This window comes from Gymnoscopelus braueri (assembly GCF_963280865.1).
Source record: "Gymnoscopelus braueri genome assembly, chromosome: 1".
Taxonomy (NCBI): domain Eukaryota; kingdom Metazoa; phylum Chordata; class Actinopteri; order Myctophiformes; family Myctophidae; genus Gymnoscopelus; species Gymnoscopelus braueri.
Window position 1 is genome coordinate 41828743 of NC_137603.1, and position 17500 is coordinate 41846242.

Genomic DNA, 17500 nt, shown 5'->3' on the forward strand with positions numbered 1-17500 from the left:
AGAGACACACACACACACACAACCCGAGCACGGTTTCATAGTAAGCTGCACTTGGGCGGAGGCGCCTCCTTCCGCGTTCGCAATTACTGTAAACCAAACTATGGTAATACAAATGTTTGTATATTTTTTTATTTTGTCTGTGTGTGTGTGTGTGTGTGTGTGTGTGTGTGTGTGTGTGTGTGTGTGTGTGTGTGTGTGTGTGTGTGTGTGTGTGTGTGTGTGTGTGTGTGTGTGTGTGTAGGACTCTGTGGTGGCTGTGGGCGTGCAGGGTGACGAAGGCCGTCGCTATGACGATGGACAGTGGCACAGCATCTTGGCGATGAGGCGAGGGGCCGTGGGAACAATCGTTGTCGACGATCAATACAGAGGTAACTCTACTGATATTCATACTGACCAGTGTGTGTGAGTGTGTGTGTGTGTGTGTGTGTGTGTGTGTGTGTGTGTGTGTGTGTGTGTGTGTGTGTGTGTGTGTGTGTGTGTGTGTGTGTGTGTGTGTGTGTGTGTGCGTGTGTGTGTGTGTGTGTGTGTGTGTGTGTGTGTATGTGTTTGAAGGTATTAGCCAGGTTAATCCCAACTACTCTCTGTCTGATGAGGATAATGAGGCTACACACACACCCACACACACACACACACACAGCACATACACAATTGTTACAGTTTTTTCTCCTTTATTCTCTTTTCTTTTATTCTCTTTTCATTATTTTAAATGTTTTTCTCTTCTGTTCGCCATCCTCTTTCTCTTGTTTTTTCCACCTCCATCCCCCTTCATCTTTCTATCTCCTCCACCTTTTCTTTCCTCTCTGCTCTGTTTCTCTCTACCTTTCTCTCTCTCCATGTCTTCTCTCCTCTCTCCATCAGGCCAGGCGTCGGCGTCCAGTGGTCATTCCATCATTGGAGAGAACACGGGTGTGTTTATCGGAGGTTTGCCTGACCATTTCACTCTGCTCAGACGTGATGCAGGTGAGGTCATTCTCAGTTTAACCACGTAAACCCCAGCATCCGTATTGTGGGGAAAGCCTTCACAGAAAATGGCAGATCGACAAGCTCACAACGTGACGTGCCAGGGCTATTTTCAGAGAAAGCTTTCCCCACAATAACAGAAAACAGAAAAGACACAAGTATACAGCCCTTAGGGACTCCGGTCAACCATATGGGGTTCAAGTGGTTAACACACCAACATCATACACAACACGACATCCATTAACACACCAGTTAATATATCAACACACCACTTAACACATCCGTTGACACATCAACACCACAGTTAACATATCATCGCTATCGGGTGGAAACCTTGCATGTCAAAAACCTGTTACTTTTCAGGAAATGGAACAATTTTTTCTGAAATACTGAAAATAGCAGATCCACTACTTTAGCTTGACACCCTTGTTTGACAAAGTTGGGCATTAAGGGACGAAAAAACATTAAAAGTTGAATTACGGAGATGCGAGGTTTCTGCCCTGCAGCGACAATATTCATCAACTCAACAGCACACCCGTTGACACACCAGCTAATACATCAACACACTAGTCGACTCAACAACACACCCATTAACACCCCATGTAATTCATCAACACAACAGTTAACACATTCGTTGACACATCAACACTCCATTTAACATGTTAATTAACCCAACAACACACCCTTTGACAACAGTTAACATATCAACACACCAGTTATCACATCCGTTAACCCATTAAGACCTGAGGCTGATTCTACAGTTTTCTGAAAAAAACGTAGGTTAACGTATGCTATATCAGTGGTTCTCAAGCTTTTTAATGTCAAGGACCTCCAAAATTATATATTTGACCACGAACCCCCATCTCAAAATATTTTGTTCCAGGGACCCCAGAGGCAAGATTTGAGTTAAACATTTTCGCTTTAAAAAAAAATAATACTGTATTAAAAGATTTGCACAAATTGTCACGACTTGGGACGCGCTATGAGATTGTATATCTGCTATTTTCGAATAGCCAAAGTATAAAATAATGGTTAAAGTGGTTACACAGATGCTTTCCCGGTTTTAATGGGTTAACACAACAACACACCAGTTCAGAATCAGCTTTATTGTCACATCACAGGTTTACATTTGCATACATTTTAGACTAATCTGATAACTTGTGAAACGGGACCTTTTGCATAATTTAACTTTTGGTACTTTAAGTATATTTTGATGCCAATACTTTTGTACTTTTACTCAAGTAAATTTCGATTACCGGACTTTTACTTGTAACAGAGTGTTTCTACATTGCAGTATTGATACTTTTACTTAAGTAAAACATTTGAGTACTTTTTACACCACTGCTCACCAGTTAACACTCTAGTCAACCCAGTCAACACACCACTTAACAAGGTGGTGGTCCATACATTTTTCATGTTTCCAGATACTTGATAATCAGACAGTTCAGTCATACAGTCCAAGCTTGTTATTGGTGACAACTGTAGAACTATACAGTAACTAGCAAAATGAAAGTCAATCCTGTTAACCCATTAAGACCTGGAGCCGATTCTACAAATGCCGTCTAAATCAGTCGTTCTCAAACTGAAAATGCAGGGACCCCCAGAAGAGAAGATTTTTGTTAAAATTATTCAAAATTTCAATATTTTTCAAAAATAGCAGCTTGTATAAGCTATTTTTTGAATAGCCAACATATAAATGATGGATAAAAGGGTTAAAATGATTGTGATGCTGTATTAACACATTTTGCTGGGGGACCCCCTGGAAACCCCCCCAAGGACCCCTCTTTGAGAACCACTGTTCTAAATTCTAATGTTGCTATGTAAATTATATAGCTAAAATCTAAAATGACACCGATGCTTTCCCGGTTTTAATTAAAACCGTTAAACTGTCTGGAGGTCAGCAGTGACACTGTTGTCCCTCTGACCTGTCTTGCTAGCGGATGTTGGAATAGTTCTGCGGGGGTTTGCCGGTTGTCTCAGAGACGTGAGATATAAGATGATTGACAACCCGTCAGAGGAGTGGAGACCTCTGGATTGGTCCACAGCCACAGAGAGGGTGGCGGCCTATGACAGCTGGGAGGGATGCTCTGCCCAATCAAACGTGGGCGTTCATTTCCTGGGTCAAGGTAGGAATTTTTAGATGTTTGTTGAGTGAATGTTTGTTCATTTAGGACAGTATAAACGATGTCCTGGTTTCAGATTATCAGTAGACAGTGTTATATGTTTACAATATGTTTTCAGGAAAAAGGTGATTGATTCTGACCAAAGATTTGCGACCGAGACAAAACTGTTAAGCCCGATTGGTACTTTGTCGGTACCAAGAGCCGATGCACAAGGTCACAACGCATTGTGAATGCGACGCATTGCGAGCTTGTACATCTGCTATTTCTGGCGTACGACACTGTTGTACAATTGAGCATAAATGAAGCAATAGAACTTTGCGGAGAGAAATTGCTGAATCACTGAAAAAAAATCTGAATTGCCCACAAAGACGCCACCATGGTTTCAGATGATCAATAGATATAGTGTTGTAAAGATGTCATGGTTTCACATAACCAATAGACAGTGTTGTAAAGATGTTGTGATGGTTTCAGGGTATCTGGAGTTGAACAGTGATGTTCTCAGAGGAGGAGAGAACTTTGAGGTTACTGTGGAGTTCAGAACGGATCAGCTCAATGCTCTGATGCTTTTCACATATAACACGCTCTCTGATGACTACATACTGGTGAGTAAAATGCTCTGCATTTCTATAGTGCCTTAATGCAAAGTGCTTTACATTCACATAATGTTTAATCAGGGCAACGCAAGGGCATTTTAGGGAAATAGTGGATTGTAAAAGCAAACGCCTGGGGATTGAGGGTGCATGCTGTGTCGCACCGAAAATAGCTGATCTACAAGCTCACAATGTGCCACACTGCGACAATGTGAGCTTGTAGATCTGCTGATTCTTGTAGATCTGATTTTTGATGTGTGATACCGTTACACAAGTATAAATTATCCTTAAAGAACACCCATATACACCCATGTCTGTGTAAAGTACTGTAGTGTTTGTCAAAGTGTGGGTTGAGACAAAAGAGGGGTCAAGAAAATAATAACATGGATGTGTGTGTGTGTGTGTGTGTGTGTGTGTGTGTGTGTGTGTGTGTGTGTGTGTGTGTGTGTGTGTGTGTGTGTGTGTGTGTGTGTGTGTGTGTGTTCTCCAGGTGATGTTAGAAGGAGGTCAACTATACGTGTATGTGTTCTGGGGAGGTCATATGACTGACCTCGTCACGTGGGTGGGGCTTAGCTACTGCTATGGAGACTGGAGCCTGCTATCGGTGGCCAAGCAGGGCTCAGTCATCTCTGCCACAGTCAATGATTGGTCAGAACAGATGAGGGGGTTGGGCGGAGAGGGCAGCGTGGCATTTGATTCACCGGTGTATTTGGGGGGCATTCCATCCGACCTCGTACATCCTGCGCTGATTGGCCATCACAGACACGGTGAGAGACACAGATAGACACAGACGCACACACAGATGCAAGTGCGCGCACCCACACACACGCACGCACACACGCACGCACACACACACACAATCTGTAGATCTAGTAGTAGGTGTAGTTAATCTAAAGACATTTAACGGTTACAATCCATTTTAACATTGACATTTGTATAAAGAACAAAATGTAGTAGTTTTTGTTTAGGAATATAACGATTGTCTCCTCTATCACCTCTCCTCCTAGGACTTGGAGGTTGTGTACGTGCTCTCACTATTAGAAGTGATGTTTATGTATCTGTTGACCTCTCCGCTGCGTTCCGTCGAGCACTCAGAGTCAACCTGGATGGTTGTTCACCCAGCGAGAGTCGCTACCAATGCCGTGGAAATGATTCAGTGTTGGTGTACACTGGTAGACAGACAAACGCCAGAGATGCTAATCTACAGCCTTTTACTGGTAAGGATTAAAGTGGACATAATATAACATTTCACTTTTCCTTATTTTTTACATATATTTTGGTTTCTATGGTGTGCCTTCTACACAAAGTGCACAACAAAGTACATTTTCACCTAACTACAAAGGGATGGGTAATACATTACCCACGATAAATTGCACACCAGACTCGTTCGCTTGTGTTGTGTTTGCTGTAGTTAATCTTTGCTGTGTTCTGGCCCTAAATGAATAGTATTACAGGGAAACTCTGGTAATATCTTTTCCCCGGCAGATTAACTTATTTTTATGGCTAGAATCCCTGCAGGATTCTAGCTGTCCAGAAGGGTCTGTGTATCTCTCTGTCTGTCTGTGTGTCTGGAACTAATCTCGCAAACCACTGGACCGATCAGCACCACATTTCTTGTGCACACTGCCAGTAGGCCATAAAGGCATACGACATTTGCAGTTTAGAATCTGAAATAGGCCATGCGTGATCCATGCAGATCCATCGAGAAAATATTTTGAGGGTTTGGGGTGACGAGTGAGAGCCTACTCTCCATTGCGAGGCATTCATTATAGGGTCTGTCCGTTAATTTGATCCACAAGTATGTGTATAATGCATTACAGACATGGGCTTCATAGGTGTTAACTGATGTTTTTGTACAAACACTCATGTTGCTACGTGACAAGCTAAAACCCTCCGGTTGGCTGTAGGTTGGTTAACTCAATTCCTGCCATACACGCATTAAGTCTTTCTATTAACACATTCCATGCCAGAGTTTAATCTCATAATGTACTCACCAGTGCCAGCGTTTTATTGTTGTTTTTTTGTTTTTTTCATGTCGCCACAGACCTCGCTAAATAAGTTAAAAGTGCGCGTTCATTTGGTTCTAAACACACAGCGGATCCGTGAGAAACGGCCAGCGAAAACAGTTTCCAAATGCGAGCCGCCATCTTGAAGATACAGCCGATCAACGCTAAACAGTGATCAGCGAGGAGAAAAACAACAACCAAGAAAACGAGTTTTAAACAGGATCCCAGACAGGAAGCGGATACGATCGAAAAAACCGGAACCCGAATAATTCTGTTTCCGACCGGAAACCGGAAACGCAAATGGATAAAAAAAAATCGGAAAGTGCACCTGGGGCAATTTCAATGGGAACCGGCGGTTCGCGTAGATCTACGCGACTGGCACGCTGCGGCTTTAAATAGGTTCGCGTAGATCTACGCGACTGGCATTCAATGTGTTAAAAAGCGCACTTGCCCGCCAACACGCATAAAGTCGTTTTCGTTGTCTTTTCCCTTCTCCTTGATATACTCACTATGGGATAACATCGCCCCCTGGCGTTGCACAGAGCACTACACTCATTGACTCCCGCGACAATTCTGATTGGATAGGGTCATTTTACGCGATCCGGCAGTCCCGAAGAGGTATAAAACCCCTCGTGTAACTATACCACGGCCACGCCCTCTTACTTCACTCTGCTACGCGAATGCGCACGCACAAGAACACACTACCGGAGGAAAATCTACACGAAAACCAGCTTTAACCCATAGCAGGGTCACTTGTGTCCCCCACGGGAGTTTCGTTCAATCTTTCTGTTAAGCACGCTCCCGCGGCTTATTTCTTTCTTTCCTATCCTCCCTGTTTTCCTCCGTGGCTCTATCTAGCCTGAAAGCTAACGTAGTCAGCAGCTAAAGGCTAAGCTCCTACACAAGCTAGGCTAGGCAACCGAGCTAGGCTACGCTAGGCTAGTTAGCTCTTTGTTGTCAGCCACGTGATGGAGGCACCGAAGCAGTGCGGCCTGGAGGACTGCTTTCTCCTCATCGCCGCAGACGACCCCCACCGCATCTGTTTATCATGCTTAGGGGTGAACCACGCTTTCGTCGCCAGATAGCACCGCTTACACGGTTTTCCACCTCGAAGGCCGGCTCGCGAGGGCCAGGACCCTCGCAGCCACTACCAGCGGTGGACACAGCGGCGCTCCCCTTGCCGCGGGGCCTAGAGCCCCGCTAGAGGACGGAAGCCGAGGGGCCATGGGCCCACCTTAAGGCGTCGCCCGAGGAGCAGCGGTGCTAGCTGAGGACGGCGCGGAGTCACCCCCAGAGCTCCCCTCACCACGGGGCTTGCGGCCCCGTTCGAGGACGAGCGGCCCCAGGCCATGGGCCTGCCGGCAGCAGTAGCGCCTCAGGCTCTCTCTCTGTCGCCGACCAAGCGGCCCTGTTCGAGACACACCCGGACCGCGGCGCTCGGATGGCTAGCGGGCGTGCTATGCTCCGTGGCAGCCCTCCCGCCCCACTTCCTCGGGCCCTTCGGCTGCGAGTGGCGGCACAGGCCCCATCTAATCAACGTTTATTGCTCGTGGGTGAGTTAGGCCTGACTAGCCACGTTAGCTGCTGCAGTGCTAGTTTTAACGTCGCCCCAGTCAGGCAGTGTTTTTGTTGGCTTACCGCTTAGCTAGCCTCACTAAGCAACAGTCCTTAGTGGTGTTTTCTAGCTTAACCTGGCTCACTAGCACATCACCGGCTTGTTAGCCTTCTCAGCAGCATCCAGGGACTCCAGGATGAGAAGAAAAAACGCTAACAGGTTTCATCGGGCGCCTTGACACACAGGTTGAGTTTTCATAAGTGTATGCTAAAACTGTTCATGATGTCTTCACTGTTTCTGTGCTTCCTTTTGTTCCATTAAAGATGCGTCAACATACATAAGCACATTACCCAGCCCGGTCAGGAGGCCTCTGTGCATGGCGAGTCCCAAGGTGGTCTCCTAGCATCAATGTTTTTACTATAAGCACATTACCCAGCCCGGTCAGGAGGCCTCGGTGCATGGCGAGTCCCAAGGTGGTCTCCCTGCATCGATGGTTTTCCTCTATAGGCCCAAAGTGAACACTATTTCACCTGTCAGGGAGCTATACGGCTCGGCCCCCTAAAGGGGGGTCCCGATGGCGTCACCCCACTTCTATGAGCCCACAGTACTCGAAAATGTCCTATTGGCGACATTCCGAACACTGCTGGGACAAACCCTGTGCATACAATGAACAAATTGAATCAAATGCAGGTAGTACAACCAATTACTTTGAATCAAATGTCTCAAATATGTCAATTACAGGGAATAAAGCAAGTGTCCCCTTTAAACGTAAAACTTTAACAGGGTCACGGCAGTTTTTTCCCCATCCAGCAGGGGGCGCCCAAGCGCCACTGTAGGACGGGGGGAACTCAAAATGGCCGCTCGGGTCTTCCACAGTCCTTCCAAGATGGCGGGTTGGGAGGCCCGGCGTATTTACAACCGTTTGAGTACTGGAGGGCGGCAAAACGTCACTCTCAGCACGACGGACAGACCGGGACAAGATGGCGGCGACCAAGGCAGGGCAAGGCAGGGCGGATGTTGACATCGCGGAAGGTTTCCGTGATGGGTCACGTGACTTCCACATGTCTAACGAACGGTCCATCGCTACCTCTGCTGTCCCGAGCGGACGTCTCACGTACGGCCCCGTCAATCAGAGCAACGGCGTCACCGGTTCCTATGGGAACGGGCACGTGCTCCGCGGAGCTGATGACGTCAGTAGCCCCCACCACCCCCACGAACCCAGCTGGCGCTAACAGGCGGAGCTGGAGGGCGGATGTTGACATCGCGGAAGGCTTCCGTACTCGGTCACGTGACTTCCCCACGCTCACGAACGGCGTCACCGGTTCCCATGGAAACGGTGAAGTCAGCGGCCCCCACCACCCCCACGAACCCAGCTGGGCAAACCGGATGTTGACGTCGTGGAATGTTTTCGTGTACCGGTCACGTGACCTTTCCGACTCTCCCGACCAGGCTTTTGTTCTTTCACTGTCTCCTGCGGGCGCCACGCTAAGCATATGGGCCCTATGGATCATGTGACGACGTCATCGGTTCCCATGGAAACGGACATCAACGTTTCTTTGCTTGTGGTGAGTTGGCCTTACCTCACTCCGTCAAATGGAAGAAGCTTGCGACACACATTTTGTTTCACAGCGTACTTGCATCTGAGACTCCGGTCGCAGAATCGATGACAGACGGAGTTTCATTTTTTCAAGCTACTAGGCAGGTGATTGGATGATCCCGCCCCTAGCAGCCGCTGATTGGTTCGAATGCGCAGCAGTTCGGGCAGCTTTACTCTGTGAGCAATCCCAGACCCTCCTTCCTGAAACCAAATGCAAATGAGATTTCCGGAGGGAGGGGGGTTTACCAGGCTAGAGTTGGCCTTGACTAGCTATGATGGCTGCTATGGTAGCATAGCCTCCAGTTAGACTACTGTGGTTTCTCTTAGCGGATAACTAGCCTCACTAACAACAACACAGCATTGTTTTAGTGCAGCACCTAGCCAGCCCAGCTAGAGCAACACCGCGGTGGCCATCTACCACCGCTATCCTTCCACGGTCTCTAACGGGCGTCGCACGTGCGGGCCCGCTGGATCACGTGACGACATCACCGGTTCCCTTGGAAACGGCAACATCGTTTCCTCGCTCGTGGTGAGTTGGCCTTGAGTAGCTATGATAGCTGCTATATTAGCATAGCCTCCAGTCAGGCTACTGTTGTTTCTCTTAGCGGCTAACTAGCCTCACTAACAACAACACAGCGTAGTTTTAGTGCAGCACCTTGCCAGCCCCGCTAAAACAACACCACGGTGGCCAACTACCACCGCTACCCTTTCCACGGTCTCTAACGGGCGCCGCACGACGGGGCCCGCTGGATCTCGTGACGACATCACCGGCTCCCTTGGAAACAGACATCAACGTTTCTACGCTCGTGGTGAGTTAGCCGTGATAGCTGCTATGCTAGCATAGCCCCCAGTCAGGCTACTGTTGTTTCACTCAGCGGCTAACTAGCCTCACTTTCAACAAGTAGTTTTAGTGCAGCACCTAGCCAGCCCTGCTAATGCAACACCGCGGAGCCAATCCCGATACATCAGTGTTACACTGCGTTTGTACTGGTAACAACTAGCTCAGTACAGCAGTAACACACTGTGGTTGTACGGCTCAGCTCCCCTGGACAACAGCAACACACTGGGTTTGTGCTGGTGTATTTCCCAAGTGCCTTTATGCATAACCCCCTATGTCAGACAAAGTGTGGTTTATCTCATGCGGAAGGTAATGCAGCCATGTCTCTGGGAGTGGAGGTTCTCTCTCTCCTGAGCAAGGGCGCTGTCAGAGAACTATCTACGAATCAGAACCGACTGGGTTTCTATTCCAAATACTTTCTGATGGAAAAGAAGGGGGGGGGGGCGTATGACCCTCTCAAAATGTGAAGGGTCACGACAAAGTGGACGGTGCATCAAGGGGTTTGGTGGACCAGTACTAACTCAAGGGTTACTTACTTCCACATCCACTCTATCCACCGCAGTCGGAGGTGGCGCGGCACGCGGACGTGGCCGTTTTCCCCCACTATCATGGGTTCTTCTCGATGAGGGACGGGGACCTCTCTCTTTGGACTTGGACGCCCTGGCACACAGTTGGCCGGACGTTCTACTGTATGCTGTCCCGCCACTGAAGCTGACATCGCTGGGTTTTCACCTTCAACGTCTATTAAGAGCGTTTTGGTCCCGTCTCAGCGGACCACCGTCAGGGGGATCTCGCTGGATTTGACCACGCTCACGGCGCGTCTGTCCCGGGACGGGATAGACAGCTTTTCGGCCTGTGGTTTTCTCGCGTGAGACAACAAATCACATACGGGCTGTGCATGCAAGCAGCGCTCACGGCTTCAGCTATACACCTCGCTCTTGAGCACTTCGAGGCTTGTATCATGGGTTGCCATGTATCGATCAGAACAGACAACACCACGACTATGTGTTATGTCAACAATCAGGGGGGCTTGGCCTCCCTATTGTTGGACAGACTAGCACGCGATCTGACGCTTGGGTGCGTCAATACGAGCGTTTCATGTACCAGACCTCCTGAACTCCGGGGCGGGGTTCGTTACGGGGGAGTGGTCCCTCAACCCATGGGTGGCAGACCTGATTTGGGCCAGGTTCGGCCGGCCTCAGGTCGATTTGTTTGCATCCGGAAAGAACGCGAAGTGCTCTCGGTTCTTCTCGATGAGGGACGGGGACCTCTCTCTTTGGACTTGGACGCCCTGGCACACAGTTGGCCGGACGTTCTACTGTATGCTTTCCCGCCACTGAAGCTGATCCCCCCAACACTGGAGAGGGTCAGGCTCCAGGGTCTATCGGTTTTACTGGTGGCCCCGGCGTGGGGCGTGTGGAGGTCGGAGATAGCTCCTCTCCTCTTCAACGAGCCGTGGCCCCTCCCCCTGTTCAGAGACCTGCTGAGACAGGGAGGAGACAATGTTTTCCACCGGCGCCCTCAGGACCTGGACCTGTGGGTCTGGCCCGTGAAAGGGGCGATTTTGAGTTCGCATGGTCTGCCCCCTGGTGTAGTGGCTACCTTCCAGGGTGCAGGGGCCGTTTCCACGAGGTTGGCGTATGACGTCAGGTGGAACATGTTTGTGTCATGGTGTCTGGAGCAGTCACTGTCAGTGGTGGCTTTCCAGGCCCCGGTATGCAGCATCCTCATTTTCGTGCACGGCCTTTTTCCGCTTGTCACGAGGGGTTCGATGGCAAGACGGTTGGTCAACATCCGCTGGTGCGCCGTTTCATGAACGGTGCTAGGCGGGCTAGGCCGGTTAATAGGCCTCTGTTCCCGGCATTAGACCTGGCGGTGGTGCTGGAAGCACTCTGCCGTCCTCCGTTCGAGCCGTTTGAGTCTACGGATCTGAGGATCGTGAGTCTCAAGTCGGTCCTCTTGGTGGCCCTGTGTACAGTTAAACAGGTCAGTGACATGCAGGCGCTCTCAGTGAGTTCGGGATGCATGTGGTTCTCGAACGACGACAAGAGGGTTCTGCTTAAACCCAACTTGGCGGTTGTATCTAAGACCGGGATGGTGGCCCGGGCCCCAGTTGAGCTGGTGGTTTTCCATCCACCTCTTTTCGCTTCGGCGGAGGATAGACGGTTGCACTGTTTTTGTCCAGTAAGAGCTTTGAAGCTCTACTGCCAAAGACCGTGGCCGGCCGTGTGTCGACACAGCTTTTTGTCTCTTTTGGCCGGACTGGTCAGAGGAAGAGGGGGGCTAAGCCGACGCTGTCCAGATGGTTCGTGGAGGCCATCAGGCTGGCCTACGTGAGTAGTGGCACTCCAGTTCCTGTGGGACTGAGGGCTCACTCTACTCGGGGCGTGGCTGCATCTTGGGCCCTCTACAAGGGGGTCTCGATGCAAGGAATATGCTCGGCTGCAAACTGGTCGTCTCCGTCGACTTTTGCGGCTTTCTACAGCTTGGGCGTGGCGGCGGCGTCAATGGCGCACACTGTCCTAGGTGTAGCAGCTGTCTCTAGCCAGGGGAGGGATGAGCAGGCCTAGGGGTCTTGCTTTATCTCCTGGTTATTCCTTCCTCTTAGGTCCCCCTGGACCAGCATAGGGATGGGTCCCGGGGGAGGAGGCCCTGTTTCCCCTCATTTTGGTATGGGATAGACTTGTGTCTTTCCATTAGTTTAATGGGGCAGACCAGGTGGTCTGTCAGGGTCTTTCCTTCTGGTACTTATCCCGCACCCATGCCCGGAGGGCTGGGGCGCCCGTGAGGCCGGGGTCTCGCCTGTGGGGCGGGGCCTGGGGCCGAGGGCGTGCGGGTCTGTAAGGGTCGTGTGACTTAGTGCCCCAGGGGGGTTTATGAGTCCCATAGTGAGTATATCAAGGAGAAGGGAAAAGACAACTAGAGGTTACGTATGTAACCCCAGTTTCTTTACCTTCGGAGTGATATACTCACCTAACACCCCTTCTGTTTGCATTTGGCGTGCAGAGGGAGGTTGTTAACACATTGAGTACCAATCGCGTATATCTACGCGAACGTACTTAATTGCGCAGCGTGCCAGTCGCGTAGATATACGCGAAGTGGTATTTTTTATTTTTTTTACTCACAGGTTCACATTTCATTGTAGGCCTCGTTCGCTACGACACATTTCATTGTAGCACCACCGGAAACGGAATTATCCGGGATCCGGAAATTCCGGGTCCCATTCGCCTCCACTCTAAAGCGGAAACGAAATGTCCATTTTCTCGGTTGTTGTTTTTCTCAGCGCTGATCGCTGTTTAGATGAAACCGCTGTAGCTTCAAGATGGCGGATCGCAGATCGAAACGGTTTTCGCTGGCCGTTTCACACAGATCCCCTGTGTGTTTACAAACAGTTGAACGCGCGATTTTGACGGATTTAGCGATGTCTGTGGCGACGTGAAAAAAACAAAAAAACATCAATAAATCGCTGGCACTGGTGAGTACATTATGATATAAAACTCTGGCATGGAATGTGTTAAGAGGGCGTGGTATAGTTACACGAGGGGTTTTATACCTCTTCCGGACTGCCGGATCGCGTAACTTGACCCTATCCAATCAGAATTGTCGCGGGAGTCAATGTGTGTAGTGCTCTGTGCATAGCCAGGGGGCGATGTTATCCCGTAGTGAGTATATCACTCCGAAGGTAAAGAAACTGGGGTTACATACGTAACCTCTAGTTTTAGGCACCGTAACAGAGCTCTGGGATGATCCATCGTTAATCAGAGAAGAAGTATGTGGATGTGACATCATTGATCATTCCAAAAAACGTCACTTCCACTCGCCCTGGCGATGGGATTTTCAGAAAAACAGCTGTAACACTGTTTTTTTGCATTGAAAACCACTGTTTTCAGCGGGCCCCAGCCCCTAAATGGCGGATCGCGGTTGGAATGTTGTGGTTCGTCTGAATACACAGATCCCTCCGCCAACCCCTTCCCTCCGCCTTTTTTGTTTTTTTGGAACACAGCGTTTCAAATATCATCGGATGAAGTAATTACGCTGGCAAGGGGATAACAAACGATGTTTAATACCTTGGCGGGTGATGTGTTAATATTAACCTGTGGTTAGCATTAGGCTAAATACATTAGGCTAAATACATATATATATATATTACCTATTAGCAACCAGTAGAGTCTAACGCTAGCTACCAATGGAAATGGTCGGTGGGAGAGAGAAGCCCACAAAATAATTTCTCCAATTAAGTTTTCCTTTGCCTCCGCCAGGCCTTGTCCCTCTCCGTCCGTCCGTCAGTGTGTCATTCAGTGTGTTTGTGAGGAGCTAATCTCCGGCACCGTTGGACCTATCGGTGTGAAACTTTGCACGCACACTCCCAGTAGGCCAAAGAAGAACCTCTGCCCCTCCGACCTCATGGTGGCGCTATAACCGATTCTTTGGATCATGATGCAACTCCCCATATAGGCCATTTGTGCCAGACTAGATTTTCGCCATTTCGCGTTTTCATGTGATGAAGGTGTATGTCAGATTCTTCATATTCTACAATTCCAATTGTCTATACTGTAACTGCCCTCCAAAGTTTGCGGGCCCTGGGTAGGCAGCCCGGTGGCAGTGGCCTGCGCTCTGTAGAGTGTAATTGTCAAGTTATTATTTATTTTGTCTCACCATATTAATAACTACTAGACATTATAGCTAGCTAAATACAGTAACAAGTGACCGACTTTTCTTTCTTTATTTGATGTTGTAGTACTGTATTAATTCCTTTAGTGGATTGGTCCGTTCTTAAATACCCAAATCAGGAGCCAATTTTTGAGCATTCGCAGGTGTCCCTGTATTGATCCTATATTCAGGGAGAACTTTGGGAGAGGTGTGTCTTATCCAGGACAGTTCATATTTTGTAACGTTCACTGTTGCTATTGTTGTCAATTTGAAACCAAATAATAATAATAATAGTGTTGTAATGATTTGTTAATGAAGGTCTTGTAATTATGTTTCCTTTGTGCAGAGTATCTGTACAGGGTAGTGGCATCTGGGGTAGGAGGCTGGGCAGCAGGACCCTGGGAGAGAGGACGCAGTCCAGGCACAGGTAATGCACGCATGCACACACACACACACACACACACACACACACACACACACACACACACACACACACACACACACACACACACACACACACACACACACACACAATGTTTTGCCCTAACACAACACACCAGAAGAAGGGGCTTTGGAAGAGAGAGTGTGTGTGTGTGTGTGCGTGTGTGCGTGTGTGTGTGTGTGTGTGTGTGTGTGTGTGTGTGTGTGTGTGTGTGTGTGTGTGTGTGTGTGTGTGTGTGTGTGTGTATACTGTACAAAGCTTGTGTAATCTGATACAGTATGATTGTATTCTTCTATCTAATCTCAATCTGACACCATAATAGTAGAGAGATTGATAAGGTCTGTAAGTACATCAGTGTTCCCAAGCCTTTGGTATTAACATACAGTAGTGTGTGTGTGTGTGTGTGTGTGTGTGTGTGTGTGTGTGTGTGTGTGTGTGTGTGTGTGTGTGTGTGTGTGTGTGTGTGTGTTCTACGGGCTGTGTTCCAATATAGATAGATAGAAAGAAAGATAGTTAAATAGATTGACAGACAACTTTAGTGTAAATGTATTATGCCCAAATATGGACATATTTGTCAGCGAGAGGGAAAAGGGAAAGGAGGGAGAGAAAGAGAGCCTAGTTCACCCACACAATAACCTGGCCATTGCTGGGTACTGGAACCTGAACACGCTAATCAACGCATCGCTTTGTGAGAGTTTTGTTTATAGTATAAATAAAATACAGTCTGACTTAGACCTCTGCATGTGAGCTGGTCAGGTGTGCACGGTGCATCAGTTGTTACAAACAGAGGCGTAGGTAACGTGTGCTTTCTACCACTAATAAAAGCAGGATATTAGGGACTGACCTGGCCATCTGCACTTGGACTGACGGGACAGAAATAAATATCATGTGTAATCTAATTTATCACCGGTAAAATGGACATATAGTATTTATTGATGTACAGACAGGAAAATGGATCCACCCGTATGCATACAGGTGTATAGGTATAGTTACATAATATATTATATAAATAAATCTATGACAAGTAATGTGTGCGTGTACTGTATGCATTGTATATGTACAATCAACATTATATGAAGTGTACTTCAGTTTGTGTTCTAGTATTATATAACGTTTTTTACCGGCTGTGCTCTAGTATTATATGAAGGCTGTATCTCAGAGGAGGTGGTCGGAAAGAGTGATTGTGTGAGACAGAGAGAAGGAGCGAGGGGGAAAAATGTTAGCCTGAAATGGGGGGAGGGGGGGGGGGGTAGAAGTGTTCTAGTATTATGAAGTGTTCCCCAGGCTGTGTTGGTCCACGTGTCTGACGGGATGAGACATTGATCAGCTGTCTGAAGTGTGTGTGTGTGTGTGTGTGTGTGTGTGTGTGTGTGTGTGTGCGTGTGTGTGTGTGTGTGTGTGTGTGTGTGTGTGTGTGTGTGTGTGTGTGTGTGTGTGTGTGTGTGTGTGTGTGTGTGTGTGTGTGTGTGTGTGTGTGTGTGTGTGTGTGTGATGGGGAGGAGGGTGTTCCACTAAAAGGGTTTTGACCCACAGCGGCCGTCTGGTCCCTGGTGGAACATAAAGCTGCTCTTTAGTACTGAAACATACAGTGAAATGTCTTAATATAACATCCTGCTACAGAAAGAGACAGAGAGACAAAGAGAGAGAGAGAGAGAGAGAGACAGAGAGAGAGAGAGAGAGAGGAGGAGGGGGAGAGAGAGTAGAGTGGATAGTGAGAGTGTGTGTGTGTGTGTGTGTGTGTGTGTGTGTGTGTGTGTGTGTGTGTGTGTGTGTGTGTGTGTGTGTGTGTGTGTGTGTGTGTGTGTGTGTGTGTGTGTGTGTGTGTGTGTGTGTGTGTGAGACAGACAGACAGACAGACAGACAGACAGACAGACAGACAGACAGACAGACAGACAGACAGGATTGGGAGAGAGAGAGCAGGTGGTCTAAAGGAGTGAAGGTGTGAGACAGAGAAGGAGGAAGGGAAATAAATGGAGCTGCCTGAAGTATGGAGGGAGGAGAGAGAGAGAGAGAGAGAGAGAGAGAGAGAGAGAGAGAGAGAGAGAGAGAGAGAGAGAGAGAGAGAGAGAGAGGTGTGATTAGAGTGAAATACAGCCCAGAATGAATGGTTGTCTGTATTAAATCAGTGCTGAAAAAGTTACTACGCTCATAAATAGTATTTATGCTAATGGTCCTGTATGATTTACTGTCCCTATTAAAACACACATCTTTATCCTCCAACACGCTCTACCTCTCCACCTCTCCTTTGATTCTGTTCATCTACATTCCTGCTTCCCCCCCTGTATTTCCTTTTTGACTCCTGTCTTCCTGCTTCTCTCCTATTTTCCCCTTTCTTTTTGTCTTTCTTTTTGTCTTTCTTTTTGTCTTTCTTTCTTTCTTTCTTTCTTTCGGTCCTCCTTTCCTTTATTTCTTCCTTCAGTACCCAGCTCCATCCCTACTCCCAGCATTGTGCTGAGGGGGAGTGGCTTCAGTGCCCAGGTGAGCTGGGCACCGCCCACTGGTGACATCAGAGGAGTGATTGACAGGTATGAGCTGAGGGCATACAACAGAGATGGAGGGACTACACCTGTTAAAGCTACATACCTGAACAATGGCAGCTACACAGGTACACACACACACACACACACACACACACACACACACACACACACACACAGAGTTGTGTGCTCTGTTTGGGTGTTGGTTAGGAAGTTGTGAGCATTACACAAAGTACTTCCACTCATCTCCCTGCACTCAAAT

At 48.3% G+C, this 17500-nt stretch overlaps 1 protein-coding gene across 1 annotated transcript in view; it reads left to right on the top strand.

Moving 5' to 3' along the window:
- Nucleotides 1-17500, top strand: part of ush2a (Usher syndrome 2A (autosomal recessive, mild)) — a gene marked incomplete at both ends in the record, with an annotated part of 324178 nt that overhangs the window by 122310 nt on the left and 184368 nt on the right. Inside the window, 15 exons of the mRNA XM_080433174.1 lie at nucleotides 242-368; nucleotides 859-960; nucleotides 2898-3086; nucleotides 3555-3685; nucleotides 4164-4440; nucleotides 4681-4890; nucleotides 6976-7232; nucleotides 8018-8611; nucleotides 10440-10537; nucleotides 10777-11091; nucleotides 11146-11383; nucleotides 11434-11853; nucleotides 11940-12195; nucleotides 14666-14746; nucleotides 17181-17366. Coding sequence (XP_080289300.1) covers nucleotides 242-368; nucleotides 859-960; nucleotides 2898-3086; nucleotides 3555-3685; nucleotides 4164-4440; nucleotides 4681-4890; nucleotides 6976-7232; nucleotides 8018-8611; nucleotides 10440-10537; nucleotides 10777-11091; nucleotides 11146-11383; nucleotides 11434-11853; nucleotides 11940-12195; nucleotides 14666-14746; nucleotides 17181-17366 — 3481 coding nt within the window. The remainder of the gene's footprint in view (nucleotides 1-241; nucleotides 369-858; nucleotides 961-2897; nucleotides 3087-3554; nucleotides 3686-4163; nucleotides 4441-4680; nucleotides 4891-6975; nucleotides 7233-8017; nucleotides 8612-10439; nucleotides 10538-10776; nucleotides 11092-11145; nucleotides 11384-11433; nucleotides 11854-11939; nucleotides 12196-14665; nucleotides 14747-17180; nucleotides 17367-17500) is intronic.